This window comes from Rhinocladiella mackenziei (genome assembly GCF_000835555.1).
Source record: "Rhinocladiella mackenziei CBS 650.93 unplaced genomic scaffold supercont1.7, whole genome shotgun sequence".
Classification (NCBI taxonomy): Eukaryota; Fungi; Ascomycota; class Eurotiomycetes; order Chaetothyriales; family Herpotrichiellaceae; genus Rhinocladiella; species Rhinocladiella mackenziei.
In genome coordinates this window covers 1,752,975-1,773,241 of record NW_013550598.1, presented here as the reverse complement: position 1 = coordinate 1,773,241, position 20,267 = coordinate 1,752,975, and the positions used below count along the sequence as shown (strand labels likewise).

General features: G+C 51.1%; 6 protein-coding genes across 6 annotated transcripts; 2 read left to right on the top strand and 4 right to left on the bottom strand.

The window, feature by feature from the left end:
- Positions 1 to 2,428: 2,428 nt before the first annotated feature.
- Positions 2,429 to 5,884, bottom strand: Z518_09437 (uncharacterized protein; the record flags this gene model as incomplete). The annotated part of the gene is made up of 6 exons (XM_013413393.1): positions 2,429 to 2,505; positions 2,560 to 5,003; positions 5,056 to 5,290; positions 5,339 to 5,432; positions 5,488 to 5,642; positions 5,701 to 5,884. 6 exons carry the CDS (start codon positions 5,882 to 5,884, stop codon positions 2,429 to 2,431), a joined length of 3,189 nt encoding a protein of 1,062 aa, XP_013268847.1.
- A 2,390-nt stretch (positions 5,885 to 8,274) lies between these two features.
- Z518_09436 (uncharacterized protein) lies at positions 8,275 to 8,814 on the bottom strand (the record flags this gene model as incomplete). Its single annotated transcript, XM_013413392.1, has 1 exon — positions 8,275 to 8,814. One exon carries the CDS (start codon positions 8,812 to 8,814, stop codon positions 8,275 to 8,277), a length of 540 nt encoding a protein of 179 aa, XP_013268846.1.
- A 1,099-nt stretch (positions 8,815 to 9,913) lies between these two features.
- Z518_09435 (uncharacterized protein) lies at positions 9,914 to 10,593 on the top strand (the record flags this gene model as incomplete). Its single annotated transcript, XM_013413391.1, has 2 exons — positions 9,914 to 10,010; positions 10,067 to 10,593. The coding sequence occupies 2 exons, from the start codon at positions 9,914 to 9,916 to the stop codon at positions 10,591 to 10,593; spliced, it is 624 nt and encodes a 207-aa protein (XP_013268845.1).
- Positions 10,594 to 11,125: 532 nt separating this feature from the next.
- On the top strand, positions 11,126 to 13,669 carry Z518_09434 (uncharacterized protein; the record flags this gene model as incomplete). The annotated part of the gene is made up of 1 exon (XM_013413390.1): positions 11,126 to 13,669. The coding sequence occupies one exon, from the start codon at positions 11,126 to 11,128 to the stop codon at positions 13,667 to 13,669; it is 2,544 nt and encodes an 847-aa protein (XP_013268844.1).
- A 549-nt stretch (positions 13,670 to 14,218) lies between these two features.
- Positions 14,219 to 15,688, bottom strand: Z518_09433 (uncharacterized protein; the record flags this gene model as incomplete). The annotated part of the gene is made up of 2 exons (XM_013413389.1): positions 14,219 to 15,574; positions 15,674 to 15,688. 2 exons carry the CDS (start codon positions 15,686 to 15,688, stop codon positions 14,219 to 14,221), a joined length of 1,371 nt encoding a protein of 456 aa, XP_013268843.1.
- A 315-nt stretch (positions 15,689 to 16,003) lies between these two features.
- Positions 16,004 to 19,840, bottom strand: Z518_09432 (uncharacterized protein; the record flags this gene model as incomplete). The annotated part of the gene is made up of 3 exons (XM_013413388.1): positions 16,004 to 17,952; positions 18,050 to 19,467; positions 19,512 to 19,840. 3 exons carry the CDS (start codon positions 19,838 to 19,840, stop codon positions 16,004 to 16,006), a joined length of 3,696 nt encoding a protein of 1,231 aa, XP_013268842.1.
- Positions 19,841 to 20,267: the final 427 nt, after the last annotated feature.

Here is a 20,267-nt window from a genome sequence, read left to right as displayed (position 1 = left end):
CGCACCAGGACCGAAGCACGAAGCGGTTGGCGCGCTAAGAGAAGCGCAAAGTGAGGAAAGGCGCCTGGAAGCTGGATATAGTGGTTATCGTTAGGGTTAACATTAGGCGGGATACCAGCCCGGAGAATTGCGTTTTGGGGGGTGTGTGGGAGTGGACGCCTGTGTCGCGACGACGCCTAAGCAAACTGGGAGCCTTGAAATCTTGCCAATCTATGTGCATAGATGGTAAATTCAGTGGAGTAGAAGAAAGTACATATTGCATTTCCCATGCCGTTATGATGCAATTGGATATTTTCCTTGCACCGTCCTGAATGAGTTTTTGCCTATGGGAGCTGGGAAGAAAGAATGGTTCGAAATCACTGAGTGAGCGTCCTGGCAACTCAGAATAACCATAGCTCGGCTTGCATCCCAGTTTCGAACGGCGCCAGTGTTTCAGGATTTTGGCCGGGCAGTGAGAGACTTTGTGAGAGGCAGAGGTGCCTTGCGGCTCTCGGAACCTGGTTGAATGATTGGCTCGCTTAGCTTGTTGTCAAAAAGCTCTTCTCTATTTTTAGCATCACGCATTCAATTGCATGATATCTTGCTGCGTTGTCTGCTGTGTGTTCTGCAGTATACGAGACTCTCCGAGTAAGACAGATCCTTCGTCCCCCCAGGGTCGCTTCCACTTGTCGGCCATCAGCAGAGCCAAAAGACGACAGACTATGGCATCTGAATAGAAAAGGAACCATATGTAAGTAAGCCTGATTGAATCCTTCCGGAGGGACTTCAAGCATGATCCTATCTTACGAATATTTCTTACCCATAAAAGCATTTTCACCCCCAACTCATCATGCGCTTTCGCCCCCCCCCCCTCATCGGCTTGTCTACGTGCCGTTGAGGCCTACCTTCTCAGAGGCTGTGCCTCAAACTCATGAAAACGAGCAGCTCTTCTTACGTAGTCAAAGGGCTGCATTGCCTTTAACCGACAGTGGCGTATTGAGAACTCAACCAATGGGGGCAAAGACCAACACCCGGGTCCGTGAGCAGGCCGCCGCCGCCGCCAATGGAACGATGTTGAGGGGAGGGATGAATGGGTCTGGGATATTAGCCAAAAAGGGTAGAAGCCAACTGTAGAGCTCCTGTATATATAAAGATCACGTGTTAACGCTATCCATTGTTGCCAACAATCGTCCTCGGTATAACTCTTGATTGAATCGACCTCTCAATATGAAGTGCACACTTATTACGACGTTTGGCTTAGCGACCCTAGTAGCTCTCACCAAAAAGGTTTCCGTCTGCATATTGCGGTCCGGCATGTAGTCCAGCGAACTCTCATGTAGTTACAAGCCTCCGATGTACCAAATATTCCTCAGACTTGTGACTAGGTTCTAGGACAATCTGGAGGAATTCCCAGCCTGCGAAATATTAACGGGCGTTTACTGCAGTGGTTCCAATGGAAAACTTGAATGGAGGATACCCACTTCCATAAGCTGTGATGCTACCAAGATCAAGTCTAGTTGATGGGATAGGACTGGGGAATACATACGGTGACATTGACCGTGCTGCTTCGCGTCTGCCCTTGTCGTCTTCCCTACAGTGATGAGGACGGGATAGCAACCCGCTCACAAGGTCAAGTGGCCTGCTAAGATGTCATATAGAAGTTTGGGCAGTGATCGTGCACAACTTGGATTGCGGTAGGCCACTAATCGGTTGACGACAATGCAAAATCCTTGGGAAGTCCCTTTGGTGATGTCTCTATTTGGTTGCCTCGCATTAGGTCCGGTCGAGGCGCGTTCATCAAAGATCAGTTTGCTCGAGCTCACATTGAAACCGGGCGTTCGAATGCTGGAATTTCTCCTTGCGACACAGCACTTAGAGTGCTGTGCCGTGCCATCTATGTACTTCGCTGCACTTCCACCAACTCATTACTCCCCTCCGAACAACAATCCACCACGCTTTCGACCGCGACCTCGATCCCCGGTCTTGGCTCTCGCCTCTCTTCGGCCCACTCCTATGCTCAGTGAAGAGCTGCCCCACTTCTTCTCAGTCTATGTATCTCAACATACACCACACACATATTAAAACTCTGCTCCATGTCCGCAACCAAGTCAACGGGAGAATGAGGAGGGGGAAGAACGTAAAAGATGTCCTAGAGTGCTGTCCCGCAGCCTGACAGAATCATGTTGCGAGAACGCTCACTCAGAAAGACGGGGAATAAAAAGAAACTCATGGGGTAAAGCGCAACGGTGGTGGTATCTCGGATACATGAGTTCAAACTCCAAGCCCGTAGACGAAACGCCTTGCCATCCTCCCTGCACAAGCCCGGCCACAGAAATGAAATAGAAACCAAAAAGATGTTCATCGACGTGCTGCTCCTTCTATGTGCGCGCATGATGGGCCCAAGATGATGTATCGCCCGCCAAGGGTTGTACTCGGAATGGGGACGAATCTATCGTCTTGTGGCGTCAATGTTGCCAGTCAGTTCGGCCACACGCGCCTTGATTCGTGCCACTCGTGATTCAATTGCTGGCCATGCGTCAGCTACCCCATGTGTAGAATGGACATCTTGTCTGAACTCACTCTCTTCTCCACTGGTATCACCATCATCTGTTCGAGTCTCGGTCCGACTCCTGCTTGTTTGCTCCTCCGATTGTCGAGCTGCCCTCTCTGCTGCGTTCTTCCGAATTTGGGCCCATCGATCAGTTGGACTTCCTTGCTGTGTCAAGGCGTTACTTTCTTCCTCGTCCACCGAATGCACACTGACCGGCGCGCCGGGAACTTCTTTGACTGGTGACAAAAATTCACTCCGGGGAGGCGTCTGTGCGGGGACAAACGCCGGTTGATCAAGAAGTGGTCCCTGATCAAAGGTGGAGAACTCCCGATCGGCATGTTCACGTTCATCGGTATCCACACGTGAGAGTTGATCGTACTCTTCGTCTCTACGTGTCGTTGGTGGTGCAGTATCTTCATGATGAATGGGTTCAGGTTCCATCAGGGGTTCGGGAGTCACCCCTCTTTCCACCGGGGCCACCATTCGCGGTGTCTCGGGCGCCTCGACAGGTTCTTGAACTACTGCTGCCGCTTTAGAAGAAGCCTTTACAGTCGCTAGACGGTTGAAGTGGCCAGGGCTCAATGGTGGTGAAGTGGGACCATCTCCTGGCATCGCAGGCTTCCCTTCCAACGCCCGCCTTGCCGCGGCCACTGCAGGATCTTCGGCGGCTGGTGTGTCCGGAGGTTCTGCACCTTTCGATTCTCGTGGCTTAGATTGCTTAGTTCCGAATAGCCGACGAATACCGCTCTTTTGTTGGACCGGAGGAGGTCCAGTCGGGGTCTTACCCCTGGACTTCTTCTGCTCAGGAGACCGACGTGCCCCGTCGGTAGATTTGCGTAATTTAGCCGGTTGATGCTTCGCGGCTCGATTCTCAGCTGCCTCTGGCGTTACCGGGGGGCGGGTTCCTTCGGCCGCCGCTTCCGGTGGGGCTTGAGCTTCCGCTGGCGCTTCTGGCTCGGCTGGCATGGGAGCTGGCTCAACCACGACTGGTGCTGGAGCTGCTGTGGGTTCGGCCGATTGGCTTCTCTCCATGGGGACAGGGCGTGATGTGGTATCCGAAGGTGGTGCTGGTAGATTCTTGTTCTTGCTGACGACCGAAAGCGTGGAGGTAGATCTGCTGATGCCCAGGCCACTGGAGGGTACGTTTAACAGCTCACGCGAACCCTTGCCCGCGAGGGAGTCACCCAGGTACTTAGCCCGGATGGCCTTCTTGTCGTACTGAGTGGCCCATTGTAGTGCTGGAGAAGCTTCGTCTTTGATAAGAGGGCCAAGTGTGAAGATGCTGTTGGTCTTGGAAGGGGCCACGTTTTCGGGCATACGTCCGCGACGATTGGCCATCGCATTCTCTTCGGCTTCCTTTCTTCTGGAGAGTTCGGCCGCGGCCTGTTGGATCTTTGCGTGTTGATCGGGAGCTAACGTGGCTCGGTGGTTGGCATCAACTTGTGGTTCAGGGGAAAGGGGGCTCTTCTTGGTGCCTGATCGTCTTCGGGTCAAACGACCACGCTTGGTCGTAAATCCAAGGAATTTTTTCTTTTCCGCAATGTAGGCGCCAGCGGCGGGTTCCGGTGCGGCACCCTTCACCTGTTCTTCCATCACCATCCATTGGCCATCGGGTAACACGGTCTCGATCAACGCGCATCGACCAAACACCGCTTTTCTGGACGTCGACTCCTCCGGAGCCAGACTGCTGATCCACACCCACCAAAAAGAGTCATCCACATTCACTCTAGTGATGCTCGCCAGCTCGCCTGGATCTAGGTTGGGTTGCACATCTAGATTTCGCCGATGGGACTGAGAACTTTGCCCCCGAGGCATGGTGGTAGTGATTGGAGGTAATATTTTATCGGGTGGCAGAAGAATGGGTGCAGGAGCTTTGTTGCCGTGTTCGTCGGCAAATCCAGAAGAGAGGAAATCAGCCCACGATGGGGTGGTGGGTCGGGCGAGATCCTGATAACCACCTCCACGAGCCGAGGCAGCCATCGGTCTCGTGCTGAACTGTTTGCGACCAAGAAGTCCATCGTCGTCGTCGTCGTCGTCGTCAAATGCACTGCCAAACCCAATATCCTCAAATCTTGACCATGAGGGATCAGTCAAGCTCGTCGAGGTTTTAGCATTCGAGACGTGCGATTGATTTGCCGAGGAGATGGCCTTCAGGACACGGCGACACTCGTCGGTGAGAGCAGTGACAGGATCATCGTAACTCGCAAATTGTTGAAGGCCTCGATCGTCATCCCGATACTCGAAATGCTTTGCACGTCGCAATAGAGCATAGGGCGTGGGAGAAACTACGTCAACAATCATGACCACTTTTGTCGTATCGTTTGACAACAAGGGATGCTTTGGAGGGTAACTCGTGGAATCTAGGAGTTGTTGAAGCGATCTGGGAAGGTTCAGGATTCCGCTTGTTTTGCCAGTCCCAGGAGACATAGATCGTAGATACGCAAAGAACAGATGGGAGGTTGCATCAGCAGCACTACTAGAGTCAGCCCATCACTCATTCAACAAATATGGGATTGTTTCTGTACGTTGACCAGGATTGATATCCAGATTCGAATCCTTTTCCGGTGTCATAATGTTCAAAGGCCCACCAGCCCGCATATCGGGAGACTTTGTGGCCTCCAAGCCCATTGACTTTGCCGTGCGCGGCGACGGCAGCAAGCAGGTCGAAAAAGTCTTGAATAATCTGGACTCTCGCAGAGGAGTTCGCTCCGAGAGGGACAAATGTGCTAAAAGCATCGCGCGCATACCCAGAATCTGCACCTGTTAGCTAATGTCCGACACACACGAGCGGCTAGACCAAGTCATTACCTTTTTCACCGACCCTGAATCCCTCGTAGACTTCCCACGTCACAACACCGCCAGGCAAACGAGCCCAACACCATTTCATTACACTGATTAGCACCTATACCACTTGTCAGTGCATTGTCAGAGACTCGAAACGATCGATTTTTCCCTACCATGACTTCCGTCATTCTCAGTTCTGTCTCCAAAAGGGAACCCCGTAGTGGTTCTCGGTCTTGAGATGGTAAGAAGAAGTTGCGCACAAAAGTCCTGGCGGCAGAGGGATCCGAAGAAGGTCGGAAAGGTAGCAGAAGAAAGGGAACATCGAGTGCTATGACCGGGTCAGTACCTTTGCGGTCCGGTTATGTGTCTTCCGAAAATGAACGGACCTCTTGATTTCAATTCTGAAGTACACAGATGCAATAATTCGGCGACCTCTTCGGAGTCAACTCTCGTCCGCAGCCAGGCGTCCGACCATTGAGGTTTCTTGTGAGTATCTCCGTTTGCCACAGGCGCAGCGGTCTTCTTGACAGCAACATCCTTGCTCTTGAAAACCTTTGAGAAGAACGGCATGGTCGATGGAAGTGTCGAAGTTTAGACAAGATTGGATTCGAGGCTCCTTTTCATCGGTTCGACATGTGTTGTGTGATCGGCAAGATGGAATAAAAAGCACCCCCCTCCGAAGAGTTACACTGGCGAGGTGAAGTAAGGTAAAGTGAGAGGCCCGGAGATGGCAGTGCAGAATACGGGGGCCAGGATGGATGCTGCTGGCAGTCTGGCAAAAGTTGCGTATGCAGGATGCAGTTTCAGGGGTTGATCAGTCGGGGACGAATGGGAGAGTGGGAAACGAAGCTTCTTGGCAAAATCAATTTGAGAAAACGTCGGCAATCAACCGGGAAGAAAGCGAATGTGAAGAAGGGAAGCGAATAATAAAGGAGAGGATGTGGTGTGCTGCGTTGTGTTGGACAGCACAGCAGACCGAAAAAAGTTGGGCGCTGAAAGGATGAATGAGGAGCAAGGTCAGGCTGTGTGGAATGATGCCCTCTTGTTTTCTCTCAAACCCAAAGAGAAACAGGAAATGTGATGGGCGCGAACCTGAACCTGAAATTGTGCCTGAGGTGAGGCAGAAGAGCCAGAGAGAAGAGGGCAGATGCCCAGGAGCGCGACGTGTCGTGTCCTGAGTTGAAAGCCAACTTTTAGCTGCCGGAGCGACTAACTCGGAAAGGCCGGGTTCATAGAGTTAGTGGATTGGCTGGGAGTTAAAGCGGGTTAAGATAGAGGCTAATATCCAGGCGAGGTTAGGTAGATTACGATGCCTTTCTCTGTACGGTATGTAAACCTTTCCAGGGACCGTGATTTTACCTGGGGAGTGGGCAAGTTCGGATTTCCCAAACACCAATGAGACAAATCAGCAAGCCACTGATCAACAGGACATGCCCGTCACGAATGGGGAGGGTTCCCAGTCTGACGCTCAAATGACTGATTCTGGCAAAGGGTGCCAAGGGCTGGTGCTTCTCTCCGTTGTGAGTTCTATCCAGTCATCCAGTCTTTGTTCTGGTTATCCACTGCGCGAGATTTTTCCCCTCTGCCCTGTACCTGCAGTCGAGGAGCACTGGAGCCATATCTGATGATGATCTCCTGGAACGCGCCCTTGTTCGAAATCCGTTGTCCTTCGTTCAGCACAATCGGTCACAATGAACCGACCGAATACAAGCCACAACGCTTGTCACGTTTGAGTTTCCGAAGAGCCACAGCCTGGGTGGGGCTGCACGCGGTTGCTGAGATTGACTTCTGCCTCTGTGGCTACCCAGATTGGTTCAGGGCTCGAGATGCGAGAAACCAATGTCGATCGAAATACGGCACCTTTATACGACCATGGAGAACAGAATACGGAGTACTTATGTATCCCTTCCCAATATCTCAAGCAGCCATCCTGCAATCACCTCCTTGCCTCGACGCGGGCACTAGGAATGTCAGGGACAATTTCAAGAGTGGCAGTAGGGTTGTACAAGGCTGGGCCGCCAGCCAGACCAAATAAACTACGAAGGAACCAAATCGATGTCACACCAACTCCTTGATTTCGCCGCTTTGCGGAGTATCACCGAAACAACAATTCCATTCCGAACTCCGTAGCCGCAGTCTCTGACCCGTCGAAATTTTTTTCATGCCCCAACTTAACTAGTACCACCGTGCACTTTTTCAGAGTCATGACGTAACCCATCAACTTTGAGGACAATATTAGAATGATGAGTTCGACCAGCATAGATAAAGAGTATTAAGGCATCATCTAGTGTGCCCATCGACACGGAATACTCCTTTGAAAATTGCAACCCTTCCCTTACCACTGGTAAAATACTTCCAAAATGGCCCAAGACGACGAAGATGTCATCATGTGATCATTTGGCAGTCCTCCTATATGCCTGTCGCTCCTGTCTGCCACCGAACAGAGATTTCAACGATACTGCCAATATGAGTGCAGATGAGCTTGGAGGAATGGCTCACGGGGAGCGTTTTTCAAGAGTCGGGTTGGTCCAAAGATGACGGCTCTGAAGAGAGCATCGGCCATGAAAGGTAAACCGAACCGTCCGAGAATCGCATGTGTTTTTTTCTTTGATTGCTCTCTGAGCAGTATGGGAGTATCCTTGACATTTTGCACACCCCTGTCGTCCATGTCGATCTTCTCCGCAACGAGAGGAAGATTGTTGAGACCTTGCGAAAGAAATCTGAAGAGAGATCCGTCCAAATATGGTGAGGAAGATCTGCAATAAAACGCCATCTGGCACGGGAACAGAAGGTAAAGCGGGACACCAACAGCAATTCACACCGATCCCCGAAAAATTGGGGTCATGAAGCTTGAAGAGTCATAGGTGTGGTATGGCCGATGTTGAAAGAAAGCCTGAATTAAATGGCACGAACACACTCATTCCTCGCTACAATTCAATTAACTTTTTATCCATAAAGTGTCAAGACTTGGGTGGGAAAACAAAATCCTTGACGATGGCAGAGCCAGCATATTCCGGATTGAGCATGACGCAATTAAGAAAATAAGCCAGACCTTCGCGCCGCCGCTCGAGGAATTTTGGACGAAACTTGTATATGGCGCTCTTGGGTGGGAGTGGTGGCAAGGAGGATTTGGTGGATTGGGGAAACGCTTTGATCAATTTGTTGCGCAGTTCATCGAACTCGGAATAGCGTTTTCGAATGGTCATTGGACCTCCATCCAGGGTTTGAACTTTGCAATTCCATACAACATAGGCTCCAATGCCAGGTGCAGTGCCGTGGACAATGACATAGTCGTCGATGGTGATTGACTTGGCCCAAAGAGCAGCGTTGCTGGCTGCGCGAGACAAAGTGTGATCCTCCAGAATAATGGGAGGTGGGCGATCCGAAGAGGGTTCGCTGGCACATGAAGGATCCCGGCTATCTTGCCAATAAGGTGGAGGAGTGTGCATTGGCTGAGGTTTTACCGAGTCACTGGGCGTGGGATTCTGGGGAGTCGGCATTGAATGCGGAGTGGGGGATGTCCATGCATGAGAGATTTCTGGGTCAACCTGGAAGATGGCTGGGAGTGAACTATTTTGTTGGGATGAGACAGGCAGTTGCAACACGAGGAGAGAGGTGTTTTGTTCCCGTCTCCGAGCGGATGAATTGAAGGAGGGTGGTGAAAACGAAGTTTCACCAAGCAAAGAAAATCCGCCGCCAGTCAGGAAGTGCAGGAGGCGAGGACCCCATTTGGACAAGCGGGAGAAATAGTGCATATTTGACCTTCCATCAGAAGAACAGTATTGTCAGAAGATGTCTCTGGTAGCCGCCAGTGTAAAATGAATAAAAAGAGCCTGAGAGTCTGTAGAAGAACTCAGTGACATGATAATAGGATATCAGGAATGCTTGCCACGCCATACTACAGCTTTCTCGACACAAACGGTTGAGGACGTCTCTTCTAAGCCCATACAGGAGATCCAACCTAATTGGATCTGCTAGATCGGCATCTGCTAGGGTAAAAGTCAGTTAGTAATGCAAGCAGGGGTTGACCTCACTTTGAACCGTGGAGCCCAGAACTAGTCGAATCGGGGCTTGGCCCGTTGTTCGCCCTCACACCATAGAATATACCCCCCCCCCCAAAAAAAAGCCCCGGACAAAGACGCAGCGCCTGAGACAAGCCAACCTTCCCGCACAAATCATGCTCGTCGCTGTGTGCCAAAATCATGCCATCACGAGGTGAAGGAGTCCGGGACGAAACTGCTATGTACAGCACCTTCCCGCCGAGTGGCGGGGAAGAAGCTCGCTGAACGCCCAACGAAAAGTCACTAGGCTGCGGACTTTCTCCTTAACCCTGCCTCCTCCACCCTTTCCTTCCACTGAATTGCAAGTTTACTTATCCTGCGCCCTTGACTGTTTTTTTGCTCTCAACCACTACCCTCATGCCATCGACCTTCTTCCTCTTGTTATCTCAAAAGAACTAATCAGGTTTTCAACCATTCGTTTCTTTTCTCCTGCTACTTCATTGAGCATATATACACACAGACGATTAGTGTTAATACACAGAAAAGGGAGCTCCCCTCGTTACAATCTCTCTTCTGCCCGATAATCAGTTAATCAATCATGCAATACCTCCTTTACACTGCGGCTGTGGCTTTCTTTGCCCGACTGGCCATTGCGCAGACAGTTGATCCCAATTCAGTGCCCTTGTCAACGAGGCGTCAGTACACCCCATCCACCACCAAGGTCAATCTCACCACTAACACATGATTGCAGAGGCCTGGTGTGACTCTCAAATTTCACAATGTCCGCTGATTTGCTTGCAAGAGGAGGGGAATTCTGCTGCTACATACTCCAATACCTGTGACCCTGTGACCCTCACCTACAGCTGTGTTTGCTCCAACGGCCTCGCTCCCAATGCCTCGGAATACTCTCAGACTCTACCATACTACATCTGCACCCAGTACAATTCCAATTGTCAGGCAGCTTGCGGTAACAACAACGATTGCGCCGCCGCATGTGTCCAAGATCACCCATGTGGTGCTTCGGATCCTACAAGAGTGAACACAAGCACAATCACCACCATGCCCGCTACCAGCACTACCGCAGGGGCTGCGGCTTCCACGGCATCAGATGGCGTGATATATACTGGCTTCGGTGATGGTGCTGCTGCCACCGCTTCTGCTTCTTCCGACGGCTCAGGAAGCTCGGCGGCCACAAGAATCATTGTCAACATTGGCCAGATTTATGGACTAGGAGTTGTTGCTGCAGGTATCTTTGCCGGCTTCTCATTTATGCTTTAATGGTTCGCTGCATCGCATTGGGTCCTAGTTAGCTGACATTTTTACACTTGGATCTGAACGAAAAACAATTGGTGTGATGGCATTTTGGCGAAGGCGCTAGGATAGGTTGGATTTGGCCAGCATCAATGGCGTTTTATACTTCTGCATTACGAGGGGTACTCTTCGCCCAGCCGTATAACTAATAATAATAATAAAGGAGAAATACTGTGCACCTCTCTATGTCAACCACAAATACCATGATGCTCGACACGTGGTCCCTCGGTGCTTCTCGTTCGTTTAGCTTCTAGCTTTTGGTTGCCCTGACAACCTCCTGTTTGTAAATGGGACCGAAGTTCGTCCGCAGCGGCCAATCGTAAAACTCCGATGGCTGACCGGCGATTCCTTTGCCCGGCAGTCCGATGAAGGAATTGGCCCGCGCCCAATGCCGTATGCAGCAAAGAATTATAACAATTCCGTCTATTTTGCTCAACCGCGCTCGACTGCGAGCAATGAACCTGTTCATAAATATCACTACGCAACAATAGTCTCTACCATGGCTGAATACGCCTCTCCAATTCCTGCAGCATTTGCTTCCGGCTCCAGCAATTCTCGTCGGCCACGTTCTCGTATCAACACGCGACCTGCTACGAACCGTGTTCAACCAGTGTCTCATGCGGCATCGATCCAGAACATGTCACAATCCGGTCGCAATATGACAGGAGACAGCTCCGACGACGAGGATCTGGCTCCGATCAAACTGAGTGCCGAGGCGCAAGCCATATTAGGGGAGGATAATTCGAATTCAGGAACAGGCAAGGAGAATTGCGAACCACAGCGGCCTGTCCGAAGCACAACTAGCTCAAAGAGAAGGAGTGGAGGCACCCCTCTTGAGATCCTCCATGCTTCCAACTCATCCGGACAAGAGGATGGCAGTCCTGCTCCGCGTGTTGTTCGAGTCACACCCGGTAGCCGTCCCGGTGGCCCACCCGCAGTCCTGGGAAGAGATGGATCGTTCATGTATAGAATCCACGAGAAATCATCAATACAGCCTCATCAGGACCTTCACGATTCACAAACACCAGCTCCAAGAATAAGACGTATCCGCATAAGCGATGCCCGACGTCTGTCGCGATCCCCTCCCTCCGGTAAAGCACCTAAACCTGTCCAACGTGAGTCGGCTACGGACGCTCCTCGGTCTTCGAGTCGTTCTGTCAGCCCACAGGATCATGAACCACAAACCAGCCCTGAGGAGGAAGGTGCTGCGGTACCATCAACGACCAAGCGTTCACGAGGAGCAGAGGAGAATGCCGCTCAGAGTACCATGCGTGTTCGACGTCTGGGGGGAGCCTTACTGAACAAACCAGTGAGAAGAGGAATGGTACGTCGTCATGGCGAAGAAGATGATGCGGATGTCGATGTGGAACTCCAAGAACCGGGCCAATCGAGAACTCCAGAGATGGAAATCGGTCGAAGAGCAAAAGAACCGGATCTCGAGGATGTGCCAGAGGATCTACTGGCTCTCCAAGATAGCCCGACGCAGATCAAGCCAGCACGCCCATCTCCTAGAAAGTCATCTCCCCAACCGATTGAAATACAACCCCCCCCAAATTCACCACCTCGACCGAGGCCGGAATCAGTTCAGCAAGCTCTACCCACTCCAGCTACGCGCGAATCTCAACCTTCCTCCAAGTCTTCGAGCTCTCAAAGGAAGCCGATCTTCAAAATCCCTCCTCTACCATCGCTTCCACCAACGCAAGACCAAGAGAATGAACCACCACCGACTTTTCGAAGAACAAAACCTACAGCGACAATTTTGGAAATTCACGAAGACGAGCCACAATTAGGCCAAAGGCCGATAGAACCGGCATCAATGCACGTCTCTCCATCTCGCCAGCGACTGGCTCCCAAATCCGGTAACACTCCCCACAGACCAGCTCCTGTTCCACCGCCGAAAATGTCTATTCTGGATACCGCCACTTCCAACGCAGGCTCTCGGAATAAGAAATCGGTTCATTATGTCTTGAACGGGAAAACGTATAGACGACTAGATTGCATTGGACGAGGGGGATCGTCCCGAGTGTTCAGAATCATGGCCGAAAATTACAAAATATTTGCCCTGAAAAGAGTCAATCTTGAAGACGCCGACGTGGCAGCAATCGCAGGGTACAAGGGCGAAATCGATCTATTGAAGAAACTTGAAAACGTGGACCGCGTGATTCGGCTTTATGACTATGAAATCAATGAAGAGAAAGGGGTTTTGAATGTCATGATGGAACTGGGAGAATCGGATTTCAACAAAATGCTCAATGAGCAGTTGAAAGCGGACAATGCAAAGTTGGACATCACTTTCACCAGGCACTATTGGAAGGAAATGCTCGAATGCGTCCAGGCCGTGCATGAACATGACATTGTACATTCCGACCTCAAGCCTGCCAATTTCCTCCTGGTCAAGGGACAACTCAAATTGATTGACTTTGGAATCGCCAATGCCATCCAAGACGACACGGTCAACGTCCATCGAGAGAATCAAATCGGTACACCAAACTATATGAGTCCCGAATCTCTGATCTGCCATACCCCCGCCGCGGGCTCAGCACCGGGCACGAAACTGCTCAAACTGGGCAAACCCAGCGACGTGTGGAGTCTGGGTTGCATCCTGTATCAAATGACATATGGTCAGCCCCCATTCGCACACATCACCAAACAGTTCGAGCGCATAATGAGCATTCCGAACCCGAAAATCGAGATCCAATTCCCCACCACTGGCATTGGTGGTTCAGTGGTTCCTTTTGGCCTGATCAAAACCCTCAAACGATGTTTAACGCGAGAGCAATCTCTTAGACCCACGATCGAAGAACTCCTCAGTGACGCAGACCCGTTTTTGAATCCTGTGGCTATCAGTCCCGATATGTTGGGACGAGTCATTGGAAATGTCGTCGGGTATTGTCGGCGGAGGGAAGAAGCGATGCGCGCGCGTGGTGAGATCACGGCTGATGAGGGTGTCAGCTGTTTGCCTAAGGATGAGGAAATGGTGGGGTGGCCCTTGGCGTTTTATGAGAAGTTGAGACAGGCGCAGGAGGAGGGGACGGCTTGGTAAAAAGAAGAAAGAAACGGAAAATACAAAATCGTTTATGACGGTTTGGGTGGGTGTTGGTCGTTGATTGTTGGCGCTTCATATGAATTTGATGAAGGCGGTTGTGGAGAGCTTCGACAAAGAAAGGGCCGTGGACAGGCAGTTGGATACCGTTATGAGATGAGGTCATGAGTTGGATTTTTATCGATGATCTTGTTTACGCCTTTTGATCCTTCCAGCATCAAAGAATGCCGTGGCGTTGGGAAGAGGAGAAGCATACCTCAATGAGCTGGTTGGCGCCTACACATCTTTCCAGGAGGAGCCTGATTCATTTTGAGGACCGCTGTATTGCTGACGGCCGATCGGTTGATTTGTTCGCTGGTGTTTCTTCTATCATCCCCCTTCTGCTGGGTAGGATAGAATTTTATTGCTGCGTTCGAGCGAAATCATACCAGTATAATATTCCGATTCCCTTCCACATCCATTTCCACCCTCCCTTTTCGCCACAGCCTGGTTCATGTCCGTATTTCTGGGCTTTCTCATCGGTTTCCTTCCGTAGCTGGTGTAACCTTTTCACTCTCCACGAATTGGTAATCCCGCCCTCTCATAGACGGAATCAATGATCTCCATGACCTTTACGCTCTCATCCAGACTCATCCAAGGTCCCTTATACTCATACCCATTCGATTCCTGCTGTTGTTGTTCTTCATGTTCTCGGATCTTCCTCACAAACACCTCCAGCTGATATCGATACGTCGTCCACCAATCTTCGCCCACCGAAGAACTCGTATCTTTATCCCCTTTCGTGCTGTCGTTCTTCGCCTCCACCTCCCAGATCGGTCCGCCTTTATACACTTTCTGCACGGTCTTTTTGCCGCGGCCGAGAATTTGGCCCGTATCCTTGTCTCGAGTCACCGGTGTCACAGTAATACTGTGTCCCACCCACGGACCCATGAAGTTCGAGAACACGATCTCCGCACCCTCACACTCGATTGTCAACATGGGCGTCATGGCGCCGAGATTGGGTATGAAGCCAAACAGGGGCGGCGCCGCTAGATCGGCGTAGACCGTCGCTTTGACTTCTCCTTTCGTTCCTCGACTACCACTGCTCTCACCATACGAGCCCGAGTCTCTGATCACGATAGTCGCGGACATTGCATCGTCGATACGGGAATCTCGCTTATTCACTCGGCCTTTGGCTTCTAGGACCTCGAATTCAACACCTGGTTTTGTCGCATCGCGTGCTGCAAAATATTCGAGCGCCGCGAAGACATACGTCAAATCCATGCAACTCCCGCCGCCGAGCTCATAGTTGAAGCGAATATCATCCTTGGGGAAAACTCCCGCGGGCATCGCGAACCGTGCGTCCATGGTCCGAATAGGTCCATACTCGCCGCTCAAAAGCATGGTCTTGACGACGTGTGCGCTTGGATGAAACCGCCAATGGAACGCCTCGAGTGCAACTTTTCCACTTCGCCGCGCTGCTTCTCTTACCTCACGTGCCTCTCGGGCATTCGATACCAATGGCTTCTCGATCAGCACGTGCTTCCCCTTCTCCAGGGCAGCCAGGGTCCATTTATGATGCAACCCATTCGGTAGCGGGATGTATACAGCATCAATGTTTGGGTCGTCCAGCAGTGCATCGTACGAGCCGTACGATTTACATTCGCCAACGATGGCGAGTTTGTTCTCGGCGATCTGTGCATCGGCTTTGGCTTTGTCTCGAGATGCCACGGCCACAATCACGACGGAAGGATGTGTTGCGACAGCATCAAAGATTGCAGTGAAGTTGATTTTGGCAGCGGACAGGACTCCGATTCGTAAAAACTTCGGGCTTGTGGCTTCAGAAAGGGCCGAAAGTTTTTGCGCACGAATGGCCGACTGTATTTTGGTGGCGTTGTTCCACCAGTTGTAGAATTTTAGGATGATCTATCGTAGATCGAAGTTAGTTAACGTCCCACGACACCATCCCTACTAACCCCCCCAAAACCAAAAACAAAAGAATAAGTGCGAATAGCAAAGTCTTACCGTTCCAAGCGACATGATAAGCCATCAATCAAGCACTTCTCTTCAAGAAAGGAGCTCGTTGTCCTCCACGATGACGACGACTGATATTTATCCAAAACCTTTTCCCCGCGTGAGCAGCTCGGAGACGGAGGGAGGGATTCTTAAGTCCGTCCCTACGTCAATGCCGCCCGGCTGGCATCCGTTTACGGTATGACTGTGCCCTTTCAACAAGGAGATGGTACCCGAATATCGACATGAATAACTGGCCTCTCCTGTTAGGACCAGCTCCAAGGGTCAGTGATATGTGTAATTGTCGATATATGTATACATTTCTAACAACATGGAGTTTGTTCATATCAGATACACGGGTATAGCCGATTCTGACTGGAGAAGGTCGTCTTTACGCTTTATCCAAAGACTGCGCCAAACATAGTATCTGCCTTTCAATTTCCGCAGCTCAGCATGCGTCCCCATTTCGGCAATTTTGCCATTGGCGAGTACGTAGATGACATCGGCGTGACGAATCGTTGACAGTCGATGCGCAACTGCAACCGTGGTCCGACTCATGGTCGCTTCGTCCAACGCCGCCTGCACCAACCGTTCAGATCGTGTGTCCAGAGCCGACGTAGCCTCGTCGAGTAGCAGCAATCGAGGATTTCGGATCAAGGCTCGGGCAATGGCGATTCGTTGTCTCCGACCGCCCGAGAATTGCATCCCTCGAGATCCGCATGGGGTATCAAATCCCTGGGGCAGAGAAACGACAAAATCCAGTGCATTCGCTTTGCGACATGCTTCTCGTATCTCTTCCTCTGGTGGCTCGCGCTCGAGGCCGAGGGAGACGTTCTCTCGTACCGATCTTTGATAGAGTGATGGTTCCTGCTGCACGAGAGACATGTGTCCTCGATACAAACGAGGAGACATATTTGAAACGTCCTTGGTCGTCAAGCAGATCCGGCCTGTGGTAGGATCGTAGAATCTTTCCAACAAGGCAATCAGAGTCGACTTCCCACAGCCCGAAGCGCCGACGAAGGCAACAAACTGGCCCGCATTGATAGTCATCGATATCCCTCGAAGCACTCTGGAAGTTTCTCGCTGACGATAGCGGAAGTCAACATCTTCAATAGCAACCGGACCGTCGCCTTCGGGTCCATTGGTTTGGTTGGCTTCGGTCTCCCTGATATTCGGCTTCAGTGTTCGCAGCCACAGAATGTAATTGGCGGCTCCCTGGGCTTTCGTGATGCTTGTTGAATACCCAAATAGCTGTCCCCCTGCCTGACCAGCGAAAAGGACCCCAATGAAGATGATGTAGAACTGAGTCGTCGTGTATTCTTCCGAGGCCACTAATCGACTTCCATACCAAAACCCCAGCGCCATTGCCAGGAACTCAATTGACTGTGACAGAGAAAACCAAAACATTGTCCAGACCAAGGCTCGCATTGATCTCAGAACAATGTTGCTCAGCATGTCCGAATACTCCTGGAGAACGTGAGACTCGAGAGTAAGAGAAGCAATCGTTCGAATCGAAGTGACTGCCTCATTGGCCAGCCCAGCACTTTCTGCCGCGCTCTCTGAATTTTTCTCCTCGAGTCTGGTTTCCAGGCGAATTCGAAAATAACCAGCGAGGAGTAACGGTGGCAGTGCCCCGAAGACAACAGCGAGACCCAATTTCCAACCATAAGCAAGTGCCAGTGCACTGCTGGAGACCACGTTCACCAACGCAACAAAGATAAGAAGAATATTGGCCGAAATAAGCTCCTGGAGTTGATCCGGGAGGGTAGCAAGCTTCGAAGTTAGCGCTCCGGACGTATTTTCGGGGATGTCGAAGAACTCTATATCTTGGGATAGCACCTGTTGGAACATTTCGGAACGATAGCGATGCGTAACTGTTTGGCCCACAATGTTGCAAATCCATCCAATGGCAAAGTAAGACACCAGATTCCCGAGTGCTACCGCCAGAAACATTAAAGAGTAAAAGTCTGCACGGTCTCGAGCCTCCTGGCCGCTCGACTGAAAGACCGTCGAGAGTCTGGAGAAGAGAAGGGCTTGCCCGGGAAAGGTTGCGCCCGCCGCCAAACAGGCGATGGTCGAAATGAGAAAGCACCAGTATAACGATTTTTGTTCGTAGAACATGATCATAATACATCGCAAAAGTGAGTATCCCAGAGTGCCGACAACTTGTTTCTGTTTCTCAGGCTCGTCATCTTGGGAAGCAACAGTGGTGACGGTTCTTTGAAGTGCGAGGTGTTCTCCCAGGGTATCAACAGGGCTCTTTTCGTCAACAACGTTGAATGTGTCGTCCTCTCGGTCAGCATCCCCAAGTCTTGAGCCCGAACGAGTGCGGCATAATGACCGTCACGTTCAATCAGCTCTGGTGTGTTCCTTGCTCAACAATCTTACCTTGAGACATGACAGCTACGTTGTCGGCTTTCCTAACGGTCGCCAACTTGTGTGCAATCACCAACGTGGTCCGATTCTCGGACACACGATTCAAAGCATCTTGAACCACTTTCTCGGCCTTGGGATCCAATGCACTGGTCGCTTCATCCAGAAGCAGGATTTTGGGATTGGAGATAATGCTGCGAGCAATGGCAATGCGCTGTCGCTGTCCTCCACTCAAAGTTCCAGCTCGCTCACCTACTTCTGTGTCGTATCCACGGGGAAGTTCACTGATGAACTCATCGGCATTGCTTGCCTTACAGGCATCACGGACAAGCTCCATTTGTTGTTCGTGCGGCAGGGTTCGTTGCTGATCTGAAAACCCTTTGCTAACGTTCTGGAAGACCGTTCCTCGGAACAGGAGAGGCTCTTGTTGCACGAGACGGATCTGACTTCGGAGCCACTTTGTGTTACAATCGGCCAAGTCTGAGCCATCGAGGGTTATCTTTCCAGCACTCGGAAGATACCACCGTTCAAGCAGACCGACGAGGGTGCTCTTCCCGGAACCAGAAGCGCCCACCAAAGCAGTGGTCTTGCCCGCGGGAATATCCAAAGAAAAATCACGCAACACTTGCGCGGTAGGGCGGGATGGATATGCGAAGTCGAGATCTCTGACCTCAATTCGTCCTTCACAGGTAGCCGGCTGTTCTCCCGATGGGTCCAAGGGGTCCAACTGGGATTCCTTGTCAACAATACTGAACAATTCGGACGCAGCTGATGCGGCAAAGCTGATGGTCTGGATTTGTGGTGCAAGCATGGAAATTGAGGCAGCAGCAATGGTCATCGAAAGCACCACGGTGAAGACGTCTCCCACATTAGGAATTTCACCGCTCTGGTACATTCTGAAGCCTTGCCAAAATGAAAGTGCAATAGCGGAATACGTGCAAAAGTATTCTGTCGAGAAAACAATGCCATAGACTGGGGACTTCTTGTTGCCTTCTTTATGTGCTTGCTGAAGAAATGTGTCGTATTTCTCAACCATTTTCTTTTGTGCATAGAAGGCGTGTACTGTCCGAATGGATGACAACGCTTCTTCTGCAAGCACCGCGGCTCGGGAGTAGATGCGAGTGACCCGAGCTTCAAAAATTGAATCGATGCCTACACAGATACCGACGGTGAGGAAAATGGCAGGAATCACACACATCGTGATCAAGGCCAGCTTCCATTGGGTGGTCAATGCGACGACAAAAGAAGCGAAGAACATGGCAAGCCCCTGAACCGTGAAAACGAGCTTTTCGCCGATTCCACTTTGTATCTTGTTCCCGTTGGTCGTGACTTGCGTGGCCGTCGCACCATTACTTAAGTTGTCGAAATGCCAGATTCTTGCCGTAAAGTACATTCGAGGAATGCTTGTCGAAAGTGGCGAGTTGTTCGAATTGCTGAGATGGTAATGGTTACCGTGGCGATATATGTAAGGACAAACTTGCCGACAAAAAGATAGATGAACCATAGAACGAATGTATCAACGTCATCTCGAAATTGATCAGGGGAAGAACTGCCAGAGCCGAAGGAGTTGAACTTGTGGGTGAACGTTCCAAAAATAATGCTCATCAGGGGAAGAGTGGCTCCCGAAGCGATGGCCGGGGTAATAGCGATAATGTTGAGAATCCAGTCGTACTTGTCGGCATAGGAAAAGATGCGGATATAGTCTTTGACACTCCCCTCCTTCTCCTTTTTAGGCTTCTCGGAACTCTCAGAACTCGGCCGGGAGCCATCCCGGCTTGGAGTCGTCTTCTCTACGTTGTCTGCCATCCACGGAGACGGATAAATGGGGTGGCAGTTAAGGAATATCGTCAATCTTCCGTATGGCAGAGGTATTTCGAAGCCACGGAAGAGAAGGCAACGGCTTATACACTGTATCAGCACCAGGCCGCCTCGGACAGGATTTACCTAGTGCCGAGCCACGAAGATGTCTCTCATAGATCGACATAACAGCAGGCAGCAATGTATTCGGTGTTTGGTGAAGTTGGGGGAGAAAGGGGGGGGCCGAGGACTCTGAGGAAAACAGGTTGGGATTGCATCCTGGACGAGACGAAACGAATGGCCAAGGAGAGGAGATATACTACTACAGTAGAAACAGTGAGATTGTGTTGGTTATTGGTGTGCATTGAGATGCTTTTGGCAGCGGAAGTTACAGGATCGCCTTGGCGCGCCTCGTCTCGGGCCCGCGGCCTCCGGG